This window comes from Mauremys reevesii, linkage group 24, assembly GCF_016161935.1.
Source record: "Mauremys reevesii isolate NIE-2019 linkage group 24, ASM1616193v1, whole genome shotgun sequence".
Taxonomy (NCBI): domain Eukaryota; kingdom Metazoa; phylum Chordata; order Testudines; family Geoemydidae; genus Mauremys; species Mauremys reevesii.
In genome coordinates, this window is record NC_052646.1 from 3,085,171 (window position 1) to 3,102,155 (window position 16,985).

At 56.0% G+C, this 16,985-nt stretch overlaps 1 protein-coding gene across 1 annotated transcript; it reads left to right on the forward strand.

Annotated features, from left to right (window-relative positions):
- The first annotated feature begins 518 nt into the window (after positions 1-518).
- Positions 519-14,990, forward strand: LOC120390080 (T-lymphocyte surface antigen Ly-9-like). Its single transcript, XM_039512373.1, has 6 exons — positions 519-768; positions 3,853-4,179; positions 5,006-5,272; positions 11,886-12,209; positions 12,866-13,120; positions 13,974-14,990. Exons 1-6 carry the CDS (start codon positions 711-713, stop codon positions 14,108-14,110), a joined length of 1,368 nt encoding a protein of 455 aa, XP_039368307.1. The 5' UTR covers positions 519-710; the 3' UTR covers positions 14,111-14,990.
- Positions 14,991-16,985: the final 1,995 nt, after the last annotated feature.

The window sequence follows — 16,985 nt, forward strand, 5'->3', positions numbered from 1 at the left end:
GGGGTTTCCTCGGGGCCCAGGCTCAGTCACCATTTCCCCACAATGCTCAGCACCTCCTGCTCCCACCCGATCCAGATTTGTGTCCCTGCCCCAGCACTGAGCTGCCAGCCATGGGAAGACGCCTTCAATTCCTTTGCGCAGGCCTCTATCCAGCAGAGAACCTACAGACCCTCCGCTCCCAGGGGATCGCAGCCCCCCGGGATGCAGGGCCAGATTCTCATTCATGCCAAGCCCCCGTCACGCACCCCTGGCTGCGCAAAGGGCCCTGACAGTGGGTGTCAATGTACTGGGTGCCCCGTCGAAGGCCCTTCCCATTGCCAAAGCCGTGTCAAGGGGCCCCGAGTAACTGAGAATTCCTAGCGTGACAGGCTCTCCGGTGCAATAGACAGAACCATCCAGTATTGCAGGAGCCGTGTCTGGTTCAGACCCTTTCAGCCCTGAGCAAGGTCAGTAAGAGGAACCTTCCCCAACCCAGCGCCCTGGGCTGTTTTGAGCTCACTGCGCGACTTACCACAAAGGAAAGAGCGTCTCGTGGAGGAAGTTGCAGAGCTGTGGGGCGGGTCATTTCTCTGCAGCCCCTCGGCACCATCAGGGATCGGCCACTCAGCCAGACTCTGCCGTCTAACCTGCTCTGGCTCCGGCTCTGTTCGGTCAGGACACCCGTTATATGGACTGACGGCCGCCCGCTCTGCCTGCCCCTCGCTGCCAGGATGCAGGGGGCTCTGCGGCCTTCCCTTCTCTTGCTCCTGCTGGTTTTACAGCACAGCGGTGAGTGATCTGTCTGAATTCCGGGGCAGGAAATGGTGGCAGAGACACTGGTGTCATTTCAGATTTCGGAGGCAGGGGCTGGGGGGCAGCACTTTAATCGTGATTCCAGAGGCTACTTGGGCACCTGAAAACAGAGGCCCAGTGCTGCTGTCAGATAACAGTTTCTAATTCCTATATAGAGAAAGAAAAATAAATAAATATTAGACCCACTCAGCTCTAATACTAACATGTTCTGACCTCTTGTGGCAAGTCACTAATAGGACACTGGGTAGGTTTCAAATGTTACTGTATATTCCTAGTTTGTTACTAACTCGTAAAATTTTGAATATGGTCTACTTAACGCAATCAGTATTGTTTTCATGTTTCATGCTGTTCTACTTCAACTGTGAGGTGAAAATATGCCAGCTTTAAAACAGTTTCTTAATATTGAAAAATCATTTCTGTTGTAAACCTGTTTGACCACTTTGAGCTGGAATAAAATTTAAGTACTTATAAAGTTAAAAAGTAAAAAAAGAAAAAAAAAAAAGAATACAACTCTGGGAAGGATTGTAGAAGAACCTAGAGGACTTTCTATCTCTTTCTGCAGCTCATCAAGTTTGGCCTAGATTCTTTAGGTTTTGGAAACGAACCATTAGGGGAAGGCCCCGGGAGTTTATACTGCACCTGCCTGGGGCTCTAGGGGTGTTGCCCCACCACAGATAATAGGCTAGAAACTGACTTTAAACAGGAGTGAAACTGACACTTTCAAGTCACATTCAGATTATTGCCAACCCCAAATGTTCAGAAATGAAGAATCCGGCTCACCAAAAATCTTGAGATTGGCTTTAAAATAATCAGATGGTATAAAAAATAATAGATTTGGTGGTGTTTTCCTTTACATTCTGCTTTTAGAGCCTTTAAGGTGCACTGGGGGCACATTTTGAAGCTTTCTCCACAGACGCAAGAGCTGGAAACTTCATTGTTCTTTAAGAATTAAGGTTGAAATCACCACATATCACTTGACTCCAGGTGCTGGGGTTTTAAGGAGAACAATATTTATTATGAGACTGATGACAAACTCATGAGAGTTGGCAACACAGCCTTCACTTCTGTTTAGAGGCTAGTTCCTTTCCAGCAGGTCTTAAACACAACCCCCCTCCCCCCATGGACTTCCTGTCTGACCTCAGATCAGTACCTTAGGGACAGAGTTTCAAAGCTTTTTAGGCACCCAAGGATGCACCAGGCACCTAGTGGGGTTTACAAAGCACCGAACCTTCTAGGCGCTTTTGAAAATCCCACTCGGGGCCTAAATACCTGTGAAAGTCTGGCTGCTAGTCTGGGTGCGCCTCAGTGCCCATCTGTGCAATGGGGGTAACAGCCCAGCTCTGCCTCACCCAGGGGCTGTGCTGTGAGGAGCTCAGATGCTGCGGTGATGGGGCCACATCAGGACCACAGGGAGCGTGGGAGCTTCTCTGTGCCACTGCCAGCCCTGCCCTGGGCTTCGGCCCCTTCTGTTCTCCTACGCCCCTCACACCTTCCTCTGTTCTGAGTGTAGCCTGGGCTCAGAGGGCTCCGCTGTGTTTCTTCTGAGTCCCCTGGGCTCTCTCCTCACCCCCCTCCCACACAGGGATTCCTGTTTGACAGGTTCATCTAACCACTTCCAGACCCTTCATTTAATTACCGGCCTTTTCATATCTTAATCACCCTGCCTCTGTCTGTAAACACAGCACTGACTCCCTGCCCCAGGGACACAGGCTGAGAGAAACTCCCCTCTGCACAACTCACAATCCACACTAACTCTGTGCAGTGAAGAGCTCCGCCCGGGAGCACAGCTCCTGTATGAAACTCAGGGGACCAGCAGCACCCCCTTCCCTACCTAATTGGCACCATTGGAAAGAGAGCATCAAATGCACCCCCTGAAATAGACTGGGGGTGGCCTCATCTCCCGCTGCCCACAGGAGGTGCACAAAGACGGGACGGGCATCAGGGGAATTTATGGAGCTTTGGGGGAACCACCTCAAATCCTCCTCGGAGCTAGGAGGGAAATGGGGTCCCCTCAAACAGCCCCTGTCATGGGCCTGGGAGATTCATGCCCCTCCCCAGCCAAAGGCGGCTTTGCTGGGTCTGCCCCAAGCACCTGCCCCCCAAGGCTCATTGGGGAATCCTGCAGCCCCCTCCCCTGTGATCCCAAACCCCCGAACCGTCCCTTAGGCGGGTCCCTCACCCCCGAGGATCTAAAACCTCCCCACATTCAGAGCTAGGTGCAAATTCACCTCTTCAGCCAAATTTCCTGCACTAGCCCCCAACTCAACACCGTCACCCCCAGTGGGGATCATGAAACCGCCCGAGCCTGCTGGGAAGGGAGAGAGGAATCCAAGCTGCATCCCTTGCTCTTGGGAGGGGCTCAGACACCGGGGTGATGGGCCCCAGCGTAAGAACCCCCAGAGGGAGACGAGTGGGTCAGGGGATAGACAGACTCGGCCATCACTGGGCTGTAATAGGATCATCAGCCTCCACTCAACCTGTGCAGGGAAAACGCCTGTGAAAGCCTGTAACCCGCTCTGGCACCGTGCGGCTCTCTGTCCCCCTCTAGTGGTTGGTTCACAGCAGAGGGAAAGAGCCTCCTACTGCTACCGGAGCTCAACCCTCTGAGATCGGACGTGTTCAAAAGCCAGATCCAGACCCACATCTGACAGCTGGCCCCTGGCTCTGTATTATCCCAGCCCCTGCCCCAGGGCTGAAGGTGGCCTGGCCGTGGGGCGCTGGACACCAGGATCTGAAATCTGGGAGGGGTTGGGCCCAGCGCCATAGGAAACGGTACCGTCCCCTCCCCCGACCCCACCCACCAAGCGCCCCCAGGGTCCCCGGCAGGGCCGGTGCAGCCATTAGGCAAACTAGGCGGCCGCCTGGGGCACCAAGATTTGAGGGCACCAAAAAGCGGTGCCCAAAATGGCTGGGACCCTCACCCGGAGCTGGGGCTCTGATCAGCTCCGGGCAGCCGGGAAGCGATGTCATTCCTCCTCCGGCCGCTGGGGGGGGGGGCATTCTGATGGGGCGTGTGGTCGATCTGGTCCTAAAGGCTCCTGTTCCTCTCTCGTGGGGCAGGGCCCGGCAGAGCTGGGGCAGGCGCGATGGAGCTGAGCCGGATTGTGGGGGGCTCCGTCACTTTCCCCCTGGGGAGCCCAGCAGAGCAAGTTACAACTGTTGCCTGGACAGTAAACGCAACGAGGAGCATAGTAACTGTCCAAGCAGGAAACCCCCCCGTATTCATTGTGTCCGACCCATCCTACAAGGGACGCGTGAGAGTCCCCGAGAGCAACTCGCTTCAGATCACCAGCCTGAGGATGCAGGACACGGGCACCTACGGAGCTCACATCAGCACAGCTACTGGCACTTCCAGCATCCACAGAGCCTTCCTGCTGCGCGTGTACAGTGAGTGTGGGGCCGATGAAACCCGGGGGAAGCTGGAACCCGCCCTGCTCAGGAAGCGCCTCTGGGAGATCAAGGGCTGCAGGGTCCCAGCAGGACCGCCCGGGGGGGGGGGCAAGAGGGGCAATTTGCACCAGGCCCCGCAGGGGCCCCCACGAGAGTTTTTCGGGGCCCCTCCAGCGGGGTCCTTCACTCGCTCCGGGGGCTCCGGAAAACTCTCGCGGGTCCCGGAGCTTCTTCCGCTCCCGGTCTTCGCCGGCGGAGGGTCCTTCCGCTCCGGGGTGGAAGGACCCCCCGCCAGCGAATTACCGCCGAAGCGCAGCTGGGTCTTCGGCTGTAATTTGGCAGCGGGGGGCCCTTCCGTTCCGGGACCCGCCGCCGAATTACCGCGGAAGACCCGGCTGCACTGCGGCAGCTGGGGGCCCCACGCGGTTCTTTGGGGCACTTCGGCGACGGGTTCCAGAACGGAAGGGTTACCCCCTCCCCGCCACCGAAGACCCCAGGCCCCCGGAATCCTCTGGGCGGCCCTGGGCCCCAGCGTCTGTGCAGACCTCTTAGTGCGGCTGCTTCTCCTACCCCTCGCTCCTGTTCTTTCCCCCGCCACCATCCCCCCCGTCACCCCTCCCAGCTCTGCCTCTCTGCCCACTTCTCCTCTGCAATCTTCTTCCCCCGCCCTGGCTGCTGTTGCCCTGATCCCCTGCCCCTGCCCCAACCGTGCTGGAGCAGCCAGACAGCTCCTTGCACTCGGCTTCCCCCAGCACATCCAGGCAGCCGCTAGCAAGATGCTGCAGGAATTTCAGCCCATTCCATGTTTCTCTCCCCCTGGCAGAGCAAGTACCGGAGCCAACTGTCCTCTGTGACTCAGTGACCTGTGTGACTGAAACCTGTAACTACAACCTGCGCTGCACCGTCGGGGATGGAGGGGACAATGTGACCTACAACTGGACTCACACAGCAGGGGGCGATGTGGTACCCAATGGGTCCGTTCTGCACATCTCTCTGCGCCCCCAGGATGCTCCCCTGAATGTCACCTGCACAGCCCAGAACCCCGCCAGTAACAGCTCCACAACCGCCTCTGCAACGGGCCTTTGTGCAGGTAAGTCCCTCTGCGGGAAAGACTCCTGTTTAAAACAGAAACAAACCCTGCACGTCTAGAGCAGCTAACGGACCCCTCCTGCCAGTCTGCCCCGGGCTCATCTCCCAGGGCACTGGCAGGATCAGGCTCCTAACAATGACAGTTTTATAGCCCTGCTTGTGTTACAGGCCAGCAAAGAGAACATTTCCTGAGAACCGAATTGTACCCTCCCAGGCACAACTCCCTATGCAGGGTCGCGCTGCCCAGTGCACACATGGGGGGAGCTGGCATCGGGTCGCTGCCTTTGCACCAGTCCCAGGGCTTTGATCCCAGCCAGAACCTGCCCCCAGCCCAGAAGCCACCTCGCTGCAGATCTTAGCCTGTAACCTGCCAGGCAGGGAATGGTTTGCTCTGGATTTGTCTGTGACACCAGAGCAGCGTTGCAGGGTCAATGGGGAGCAGCCTGGGCCGAAGGGGAGCCATGTGCAGGCTGAGATATGGGGGGGAATGGGGGACGGGGGGGGACATGGTGGGAACCCCGACAAGTTTAGTTATTGAACACGCCTGATCTCAAACACTGACTCACATAAGGAGCCGCATCCGCCCCCCCCCCCCCATCCTCTCCCCCGGCTCTGAGAAGGCTCCTACCTGGGAGGGAGCAGGGGAGGGGCAGGAACATCAGCGCAGGCTGCCGGGGGGGGGTCACAGCCCCACCCTGCCCAGGGGGGAGGAGCTGCTCACGGGTGGGGGGCGCAGGGAGGAGCCGGCAGAGCGAGGGGCTCAGAGGGGGGGTCCAAGGGCTGTGTTGGGCCCCGTCCCCTCACTCTGCTCAGGAGGAGTCTGAGCCGCGTCAGAGCCTCTGGGCCCCGCTCTGGGGACGGGGGCTCCTGTGCCTGGGGGCAGGACGCGGCCACTGACTCCGAGGGGACACCGGAGCCGAGGTCAGTGGGGCCCGGCCCAGACTCAGCCCTGGCTGCCCAGCGTCTCCTCCTGCCCCGTACGGAGCAGGGGGCAGGATCCCAGGCACCCCCACCCCTGCCCCTGCTGGGCTCTTGGGGCATCGCCGGTTGCCCCCTGCATGAACTGACGCCATCACCTTCAGCTCCCCCACCAGCCCCGGCCTCCTCGCTGTCCTACTGCCACCTCAAGGGGATCGTCCTGCTGCTGGTGCTGGGAGCCCTGAGCGCCGGGATCATCGCGGTGCACGTCCTCCCCGGCAGGGAGCGGAGACGGGACTGAGAGCAGAGGAGCTGCCACTGCACCTGCCAATCCCGCCTGGGCGTTCCCAGCCCCCCAGCCCGAGGATGCTCCGGGGGCCGCTCGCTCGCAGCTTCCGACGGGTGAACGTCACTGAGTGGGAGGAGGGGAAGTATTGGGTCCCTCTGTGGGGCGGGAGATGTGGTGGAGAATCCGCCCTGTTCAGTGGCGCCCTCTGGCAGCCGCCGGCAGCACAACAGGTGCATCTGCCTCAGTTTCCTCCCATCCACCTTCTGAAAAGACCCCAGTGTCTAACCGTACCCCTACCTGGGGCTGATGTATTGTCCCAGCGTGTAAACCTTTCCCAGTGACTCCCTGCCGTGCCCGCTCCCCCCCGGGCTCTCCCCCCTCCATGGCACCCGGCTCTCTGGGGACAGGAGCTCACCTCCAGCTGCACCTGGTTAATGCCCCAGGCAGGCCGGCCCCGGCCTCTGGCCGTTAAAGGGGCCGAACACCCTGTCACGGAGGCACTTTCCCTCCCACTGTGCTCTGGGGCCGATGACTGCGCAGGGCAGAGCGATGGAGAGCCAGGACCAAGGGGTTTGTCCCAGGAGAAACTCAGCTGCCTCGTGAACCCAGGACTGGCCCTAAAAACAGGAGACTCCAGCCTGGTGTAGACCCAGCTGCTGCACCAGTGTCACTGCAGATCAGTGGGGTGATTTTCTACGGACCCAGTGAAAGCGCTGCCTCCCTGACTGGGGGTGCCCGTGTCTCAGTGGAAAGGGGCTTCTCTGGGTGCAGCCCCTGCACCTCTGTAACTGTCTCGGTTTCTAAACCAAGCCTGTGTGGAGACAAGCCCTTAGGAATTACACCCGGCCAGTGTAGTCCAGCATCGCTGCTCCAGCCCTGCCCTGCCTCGGCTACTTCAGAGGAAGGAGAAACCCTCCCCCTACTGGGCAATTCTGGAATAACCTGCCCAAATGAGGAATTTTTCTCACCCACACACAGAGAGAAGTTGGTTTATACCCTGGTGCCAAAGAGTTAATGTCCCTTCCACATTCTCTTTCTCCTTCCCAGCTGAGCCGTGAATGTCCGTGTTATTCAGACAGGTCGAGGGTGTGTTGTATTTTAATCCTGCAAAAGCTTGACAGAGCGATAATATCCAGTGGCAATGAGTTCCGCGGGATAACTTTCCATCATGTAAATAAAGTCTCCACCTCTGCACTCCACAGGGTCATGATCCTTGTATCGCTGGGGTAACCCTGCTACTGGCATCACACTCACTGTGGGGTTTCCTCAGGGCCCAGGCTCAGTCACCATCTTCCCCACAATGCTCAGCACCTCCTGCTCACACCCGATCCAGATTTGTGTCCCTGTCCCAGCTCTGAGCTGCCAGCCATGGGGAGGCGCCTTCAATTCCTTTGTGCAGGCCTCTATCCAGCAGAGAACCTACAGACCCTCTGCTGCCAGGGGATCGCAGCCCCCCCGGGACACAGGGCCAGATTCTCGTTCACGCCAAGCCCCCGTCACACCCCCCTGGCTGTGCAAAGGGCCCTGACAGTGGGTGTCAATGTACTGGGTGCCCCGTCGAAGGCCCTTTCCATTGCCAGAGCCGTGTCAAGGGGCCCCGGGTAACAGAATTCCTAGCGTGACAGGCTCTCCGGTGCAATAGACAGAACCCTCCAGTATCATAGGAGCCGTGTCTGTTTCCATCCCACCCGCCACCCCTGAGCAATCAGAGGAGCCTTCCCCAACCCAGCGCCCTGGGCTGCTTTGAGCTCATTGCGCCACTTACCACAAAGGGAAGAGCTTCTCGTGGGGGAAGTTGCAGAGCTGTGGGGCGGGTCATTTCTCTGCAGCCCCTCGGCACCATCAGGGATCGGCCACTCAGCCAGACCCTGCCATCTAACCCGCTCCGGCTCTGTTCGGTCAGGACACCCGTTATACGGACTGACGGCCGCCCGCTCTGCCTGCCCCTCGCTGCCAGGATGCAGGGGGCTCTGTGGCCTTCCCTTCTCTTGCTCCTGCTGGTTTCACAGCCCGGCGGTGAGTGATCTGTCTGAATTCCAGGGCAGGAAATGGTGGCACAGACAGCGGTGCCATTTCAGATTTCGGTGGGGTGGTGGTGGGCACCTTTCAGAGGCTACTTGGGCACCTGAAAACTCTTGGCTTTTTGCAGATAACAGAGGCCCAGTGCTGCTGTCAGATAATAGTTTCTAATTCCTATGTAGAGAAAGAAAATTAAATAAATATTAGACCCACTCAGCTCGAATACTAACATGTTCTGACCTCTTGTGGCAAGTCACTTAAGGGACGCTGGTTAGGTTTAAAATGTTGATGCAGCCGGGCACCTAGTGGGGTTTACAAACCACCAAACCTTGTAGGCGCTTTTGAAAATCCCACTCGGGGCCTAAATACCTGTGAAAGTCTGGCTGCTAGTCTGGGTGCGCCTCAGTGCCCATCTGTGCAATGGGGGTAACAGCCCAGCTCTGCCTCACCCAGGGGCTGTGCTGTGAGAAGCTCAGATGCTGCGGTGATGGGGCCACATCAGGACCACAGGGAGCGTGGGAGCTTCTCTGTGCCACTGCCAGCCCTGCCCTGGGCTTCGGCCCCTTCTGTTCTCCTACGCCCCTCACACCTTCCTCTGTTCTGAGTGTAGCCTGGGCTCAGAGGGCTCCGCTGTGTTTCTTCTGAGTCCCCTGGGCTCTCTCCTCACCCCCCACCCACACAGGGATTCCTGTTTGACAGGTTCATCTAACCACTTCCAGACCTTTCATTTAATTACCAGATTGACATGGGACTCCATATGCTTTATGGAAATATGCTTATGAATATGACATCACTGGAATACGCTTTACGCTAAATACCCCTTGTGTGGTGTCATTAGAAAGCTTGTAATCTACTAAGTGTGTTCATCCTATTTGTTCACATGTCTTATTTCTATATCTGGAGTTAGGAGACTAAGATATGAACTTGTATCACTGATGTAAACATATTAAGTGGAGACCATTAAGGGAGCTCCAGAAACAATCAGTTGTAAATGGGCTTAGTTACTTGAAAGCCTCCCTGTGTACGTGTGGGGCCAGCCACTAGGGGTCTGACCATGTCACCTGATGCTGCAGTGCTTCTCAAACTTTTGTACTGGTGACCCCTTTCACACAGCAAGCCCTGAGTGCGCCCCCCCCTTATCAATTAAAAACACTTTTTTTATATATTTATCACCATTATAAATGCTGGGGCAAAGCGGGGTTTGGGGTGGAGGCTGACAGCTCACGACCCCATGTAATAACCTTGTGACCCCCTGAGGGGTCACGACCCCCAGTTTGAGAACCCCTGCGATACTGGAATCCATCTTAAATCTGGTACTTTTCCATTTCGAAGGAGGGGTGGGGACTCAGAGACAAAAGATTCCCGCCTTGTGCCAAAGCTATAAGAGGGGGTGGAGCAGGACAAAGGGGGCTGCCAGTCGTGAGAAACCCCCTGCTGACCACCTAAGATGTCTGCTGGACCTAACAAGGACGGTACCGGGGAGAGGCTTGGGCCCAGACTCAGAAGGGATCTAGTGTGTGAACGATGCTTATTGGAACATCTCTGAGGGTGAGGTTTCATCTGTGATCAGTTTCTTACTGTATTCAGCTGAGACTTGCGTGTTTTTGCTTCATTTTGCTTGGTGACTGACTTTGTTCTGTCTGTTATTACTTGAAACCACTTCAATCCTACTTTTTATACTTCATAAAATCCCTTTTGTTTATTAATAAACCCAGAGGAAGTGACTGATGCCTGGGGGAGCAAACAGCTGTGCATCGCTCTCCATCAGTGGTACAGAGTGCAGACAATTTATGAATGTGCCCAGTATACGCTTTATACAGAGTAAAAGGGATTTATCTGGGGTTTGCATCCCATTGGGAACTGGGTGCTGGAGGCAGGTAACCTGCTGAGCCGTTTTCAGTTAGGGCTGCAGCTCTGGGGGTGTGGGCCAGGCCTGGGTTTGTGTTGCAGCAGGCTGGTGTGTCTGGCTCAGCAAGGCAGGGTCTGGAGTCCCAAGGTGGCAGGGAAAACGGGCTCAGAGGTAATTTCAGCACATCAGGTGACAGTCCCAAGGGGTCTCTGTGATGGAACCGTCACACCAGCCTTTTCTGATCTTAATCACCCTGCCTCTGTCTGTAAACACAGCACTGACTCCCTGCCCCAGGGACACAAGCTGAGAGAAACTCCCCTCTGCACAACTCACAATCCACACTAACTCTGTGCAGTGAAGAGCTCCGCCCAGGAGCACAGCTCCTGTATGAAACTCAGAGGGGCGGCGGCAGCACCCCCTTCCCTACCTAATTGGTGCCCTTGGACAGAGAGCGTCCAATGCACCCCCTGAAATAGACTGGGGGTGACCTCATCTCCCGCTGCCCACAGGAGGTGCACAAAGACGGGACGGGCATCAAGGGAATTTATGGAGCTTTGGGGGAACCACCTCAAATCCCCTGCAAAGTTAGGAGGGAAATGGGGGCCCCTCAAACAGCCCCTGCCATGGGCCTGGGAGATTCATGCCCCTCCCCAGCCAAAGGCGGCTTTGCTGGGTCTGTCCCAAGCTCCTGCCCCCCAAGGCTTTTTGGGAGCACTGCAGCCCCCTCCCCTGTGAGCCCAACCCCCCCTGCCCCGTCCCTTAGGCGGGTCCCTTGTACCTGAGGCTCTAAAACCTCCCCACATTCAGAGCTAGGTGCAAATTCACCTCTTCAGACAAATTTCCTGCACTAGCCCCCAACTCAACACCGTCACCCCCAGCTCAGCTACGGCCGGTGGGGATCATGAAACCGCCCGAGCCTGCTGGGCAGGGAGAGAGGAATCCAAGCTGTCTCCCTTGCTCTTGGGAGGGGCTCAGACACCGGGGTGATGGGCCCCAGTGTAAGAACCCCCAGAGGGAGACGAGTGGGTCAGGGGATAGACAGACTCGGCCATCACTGGGCTGTAATAGGATCATCAGCCTCCACTCAACCTGTGCAGGTAAAACGCCTGTGAAAGCCTGTAACCCGCTCTGGCACCGTGCGGCTCTCTGTCCCCCTCTAGTGGTTGGTTCACAGCAGAGGGAAAGAGCCTCCTACTGCTACCAGAGCTCAACCCTCTGAGATCGGACGTGTTCAATAGCCAGATCCAGACCCACATCTGAGAGCTGGCCCCTGGCTCTGTAATATCCCAGCCCCAGCCCCAGCGCTGAAGGTGGCCTGGCCATGGGGCGCTGGACACCAGGATCTGAAATCTGGGAGGATGTGGGTCCAGCTCCATAGGACACGGTACCGTCCCCTCCCTCTCCCCCTCCCATCAACCCCCTCCGGTTCCCAGGGGAACGTGTCACAAGGGCTGGGGAGGGGAACTGGCCTGGTGTCCCCGTGACGGGGCGTGTGGTGGATCTGGTCCTAAAGGCTCCTGTTCTTCTCTTGTGGGGCAGGGCCCGGCAGAGCTGGGGCAGGCGCGATGGAGCTGAGCAGGATTGTGGGGGGCTCCGTCACTTTCCCCCTGGGGATCCCAGCACAGCAACTTATAACTGTTTCCTGGACAGTAAACACAACAAGGAGTATAGTAATTGTAATAGCAGGAAACCCCCCCAATGTCATTGTGACCGACCCATCCTACGAGGGACGCCTGAGAGTCCCTGCCGAGAGCAACTCGCTTCAGATCACCAGCCTGAGGATGAAGGACACGGGCACCTACGGAGCTGAAATCAGCACAGTTACAGGCACCATCCACAGACCCTTCCTGCTGCGCGTGTACAGTGAGTGTGGGGCCAATGAACCCCGGGGGAAGCTGGAACCCGCCCTGCTCAGGAAGCGCCTCAGAGAGATGAAGGGCTGCAGGGTCCCAGTGTCTGTGTGGACCTCTTAGTGCGGCTGCTTCTCCTCCCCCTCGCTCCTGTTCCTTCTCCCGCCACCCCCCCCCCACCCCGGTTATCCCCCCAGCTCGGCCTCTCTGCCCACTTCTCCTCTGCAACCTCCTCCCCCTGCCCTGGCTGCAGCCCCACTGCTCCCGCTCCACAAGGCCCTGGCTCATCAGAAACCCAAACGCCTCTTGGCACGCGGGTTTCCTTCACCTGCCAGGGCTCACCTGCCTGGCCGCTTTCCCAGGTCCCGCTCCCAACCCCCAATTTCAGCAAACCCCCTTTTCTGACGGAAACACGTTTCAGTGAGGAGGAATTTCAACTAGCTCAAAGCTGGGCCTCCTGGCCACCACTTCTCCAGCACCCCCAAAGGATCCCTCCCTTCTTCCCCCCCATCTCCAGCTGGGGCAGGCCCTGATCCCCTGCCTTGGCTCCAGCCGTGCTGTGAGGAGCCAGACAGCTCCTTGCTCTCGGCTTCCCCAGCACATCCAGGCCCCAGCTAGCAAGATGCTGCAGGAATTTCAGCCCATTCCATGTTTCTCTCCCCCCGGCAGAGCAGGTACCGGAGCCAATTATCCTCTGTGACTCAGTGACCTGTGTGACTGAAACCTGTAACTACAACCTGCGCTGCACCATCGGGGATGGAGGGGACAATGTGACCTACAGCTGGACCCACACAGCAGGGGGCGCTGTGGTACCCAACGGGTCCACTCTGCACGTATCTCAGAAACCCCTGGCCGTCACCTGCACAGCCCAGAACCCCGTCAGTAACAGCTCCACAACCGCCTCTGCAAAGAGCCTTTGTGCAGGTAACTCCCTCTGCAGGGTCGCGCTGCCCAGTGTGAACACAGGGGGAGCTGGCATCGGGTCGCTGCCTTTGCACCCAGCACAGGCCTTTGATCCCAAACGGAACCTGGCCCCCCGCAACCCCAGATGCCACCTCGCTGCAGATCTTAGCCTGTAACCTGCCAGGGAGCAGCTGGCCCCTGATTTGTCTGTGTCACCAGAGCAGCGTCGCAGGGTCAGTGGGGAGCAGCCTGGGCCCAAGGGGAGCCGTGCGCAGGCTGAGATATGGGGGGGACGTGAGGGGATGGGGGGAACCCCGACAAGTTTAGTTATTGAATACGCCTGATCTCAAACACTGACACACAAGGGGCCGCATCAGCCCCCCCCATCCCCTCCCCCGGCTCTGAGAAGGCTCCTACCTGGGAGGGAGCAGGGGGAGGGGCAGGAACATCAGCGCAGGCTGCCCAGGGGAGGGGTCACAGCCCCACCCTGCCCAGGGGGGAGGAGCGGCTCATGGGTGGGGGGCGCAGGGAGGAGCCGGCGGAGCGAGGGGCTCAGAGGGGGGGTCCCAGGGCTGTGTTGGGCCCCGTCCCCTCACTCTGCTCAGGAGGAGTCTGAGCCGCATCAGAGCCTCTGGGCCCCGCTCTGGGGACGGGGGCTCCTGTGCCTGGGGGCAGGACGCGGCCACTAACTCCAAGGGGACACCGGAGCCGAGGTCAGTGGGGCCCGGCCCAGACTCTGCCCTGGCTGCACAGCGTCTCCTCCTGCCCCGTAAGGAGCGGGGGGCAGGTTCCCAGGCACCCCCACCCCTGCCCCTGCTGTGCTCTTGGGGCATCGCCGGTTGCCCCCTGCATGAACTGACGCCATCACCTTCAGCTCCCCCACCAGCCCCGGCCTCCTCGCTGTCCTACTGCCACCTCAAGGGGATCGTCCTGCTGCTGGTGCTGGGAGCCCTGAGCGCCGGGATCATCGCGGTGCACGTCCTCCCCGGCAGGGAGCGGAGACGGGACTGAGAGCAGAGGAGCTGCCACTGCGCCTGCCAATCCCGCCTGGGCGTTCCCAGCCCCCCAGCCCGAGGATGCTCCGGGGGCCGCTCGCTCGCAGCTTCTGACGGGTGAACGTCACTGAGTGGGAGGAGGGGAAGTATCGGGTCCCTCTGTGGGGCTGGAGATGTGGTGGAGAATCCGCCCTGCTCAGTGGCGCCCTCTGGCAGCCGCCGGCAGCACAACAGGTGCATCTGCCTCAGTTTCCTCCCATCCACCTTCTGAAAAGACCCCAGTGTCTATTCGTACCCCTAGCTGGGTTTCATTTATTGTCCCAGCGTGTAAACAGTCCCTAGGTGCCCAGCCCACAATTCACACAAATCCCCCAACCCAGAGCTCACTGCTCAGTCCCCACGGCTGCTCCAGCGCCTGGTTCTTTCCAGGTTTCTGCACTCCACGGGGTCATGATCTTTGTACCTCTGGGGTAACCTTACTACTGGCATCACACTCGCTGCGGGGTTTCCTTGTGGCCCAGGCTCAGTCACCATCTACCCCACAATGCTCAGCACCTCCTGCTCCCACGTGATCCGGATTTGTGTCCCTGTCCCAGCTCTGAGCTGCCAGCCATGGGGAGGCGCCTTCAATTCCTTTGCGCAGGCCCTTATGTAGCAGAGAATCTAGAGATCCTCTGCTCCCAGGGGATCTCAGCCCCCCCGGGAGGCAGGGCCAGATTCCCATTCATGCCAAGCCTCCGTTGTGACGGGTTGGGTCACAGAGACCCCCTTGGGACTGTCAGCTGATGTACCGAGACTACCTCCGAGCCCGTTTCCCCTGCCAGCCTGGGACTTCAGTACCCTGCCTGGTCGAGCCAGACACACTAGCCTGCTGCAAACACAGACCCAGGTCTGACCCACACACCCAAAGCTGCAGACTTAACTGATAGAGAGAGATGCACAGCTGTTTGCTCCGCCGGGTAGTAATTACTTACTCTGGGTAAATTAATGAGTAAAAAAAAAAAGAAAGAAAGCTTAATATAACTTTCTCATGGAGTTGTTAAAAAGTGGGCAGGAAAATAAACTGTTCTCTGATCCACGGGATTACAAAATAAGGGGACTATAAACTAGCTGTTACTGAGGTTCTGTGGTTTTCACTCTGGTATGTTTTCTCCATGCTCATTTTTCTGTTTTTTAATTGAAACACACATGTAAAAATATTAAAGGGCTCTGTCTTCACATAGGCTTGTCTTTTAAAGTGTCAAGTATCAGTATTAAAGTGTTCATTCCTTTACAAAACTTGATACAACTTTCACCTGTATTTGTTAAAAAGCAGCAAAGAAGCAGCTTTCTTATCTTTGATCCATTGGCTTACAGAGGCTGTTTTTGCTGACAGTAGCTTTGCTGCAAAATTATGCTGCTTCTAATTGTCCTTACTAAAAAATGACCAATGTGAGTCTAAAATCTAGGGGGAAACTTTTTTATCACTAGACATTACTTTTATAAACAGGTTTTCTGTATTTTTAACTCTAGGTTTTTTCCGCATGCTCACTTTTTATTGAAACACACCTGCAAAAAGGCTAAATGAAAATTTGTTTCTTCAGATGGACTTGTTTTTCAAAATGGTCTTCTCCTTTTCTAATCCACTAACTTCAAAAGGCTGCTTCAAACTGTTCTCACTAAAAGCATCTGGAAAAGCTTTTAAAAACTTTTTCTTAGTAAGGGGTGTGTGTGTTTAGGCCTGGGGTGCTTCTGCATGCTCTTTTTTTATTGAAACGTATGCCAAAGTGCTAAATGAAGGGACGTGTCTTCATATAGGCTTGTCTTTTCAAGTGTTTATTCCTTTACAAGACTTAATATACCTTTCACCTCTATTTGTTAAAAAGTGGGGGAAGAAACAGACTTCTCTCTGATTCACTGGTTTACAAAATAGGAGAACCTGTGGTTTTAAAGCTGGAGTGTTTCTGCCTGCTCTATTTTATTGAAACACACCTGTAAGTAAAGGGATGTGTCTTCATATAGATTTGTCTTTTCAAGTGTTTATCCCTTTACAAGAGTTAATATTAGTGTCACCTGCATTTGTTAAAAAGTTTGGGGAAGAAGCAGCCTTCTTATCTCTGATCCACTGGTTTACAGACGCTGTTTTTGCTGCAGCTTCAGATTATCCTTATTAAAAAATAACCCATGTTAGACTAAAACATAGGGGAAAACTTTAAAAAATGGTTTGTTACTAAGGGCTTATGGTTTTAACTTTTATTAAAGCCCCTATGTAAAAGGGTTACATGGCGGGGAAAATGCATGGGGTCCTTTTTTTATATAAGATTAAGGCAGTTAAGGGGGGGATGGCTCTTGTTCAAAAACCTGGGGATTATGGGATTGGTTCAGGAACATGAAGTGTATGACACTGCTGTAGAACAACAGCTGATTGGGTCGATCCAAAGGCGGTGGTAACGAGCCTGAGGGGCTGGGAACCTGGGAAGTTGCGAACCTGGGAAGTTGCCTCTTTCCGCAGAAACGCTTGGAAGGTAAGAGCTCTCCCTCCGACTCAGCCACGGGCTGGCTGGCTCTGCCCTTTGCAAAGGGGCTTTCTTCTCCCTTCCCTTGCTCTGGTCTCTCTTTTCACCTCTCTTTGTCTGTTTGTTCTTTTCTTAACCTACCCTTGTATTTCATAGTTTAATTGTTTCTTTCTTAACCTGCCTTTCTATTTTTACCATGTGCTCACTAAACAGTTTCCTTTGTGTTTCTCTTTGATTTAACTCTCTTTAAATGCTTTTTATTAACCTACTCCTGTATTTAATACACCTTTTACATTTATCTCAAGTTGTTTTATTCTTTAATAACATACCAAACTAGTCCTTTAAAAACCCCTCTCCTTACTAAACCTCACCAAAACCTCTTCTCTTTAATAACTT

What these genes read in the sequence shown, in the direction of transcription:
- LOC120390080 (XM_039512373.1), top strand. Translation starts at nt 711, where the DNA reads ATGCAGGGGGCTCTGCGGCCTTCCCTTCTCTTGCTCCTGCTGGTTTTA. An exon ending in CTTCCTGCTGCGCGTGTACA is followed by an intron (nt 4,180 to 5,005) that starts GTGAGTGTGGGG and finishes TCCCCCTGGCAG; the next exon opens with AGCAAGTACCGGAGCCAACT. An exon ending in CTTCCTGCTGCGCGTGTACA is followed by an intron (nt 12,210 to 12,865) that starts GTGAGTGTGGGG and finishes TCCCCCCGGCAG; the next exon opens with AGCAGGTACCGGAGCCAATT.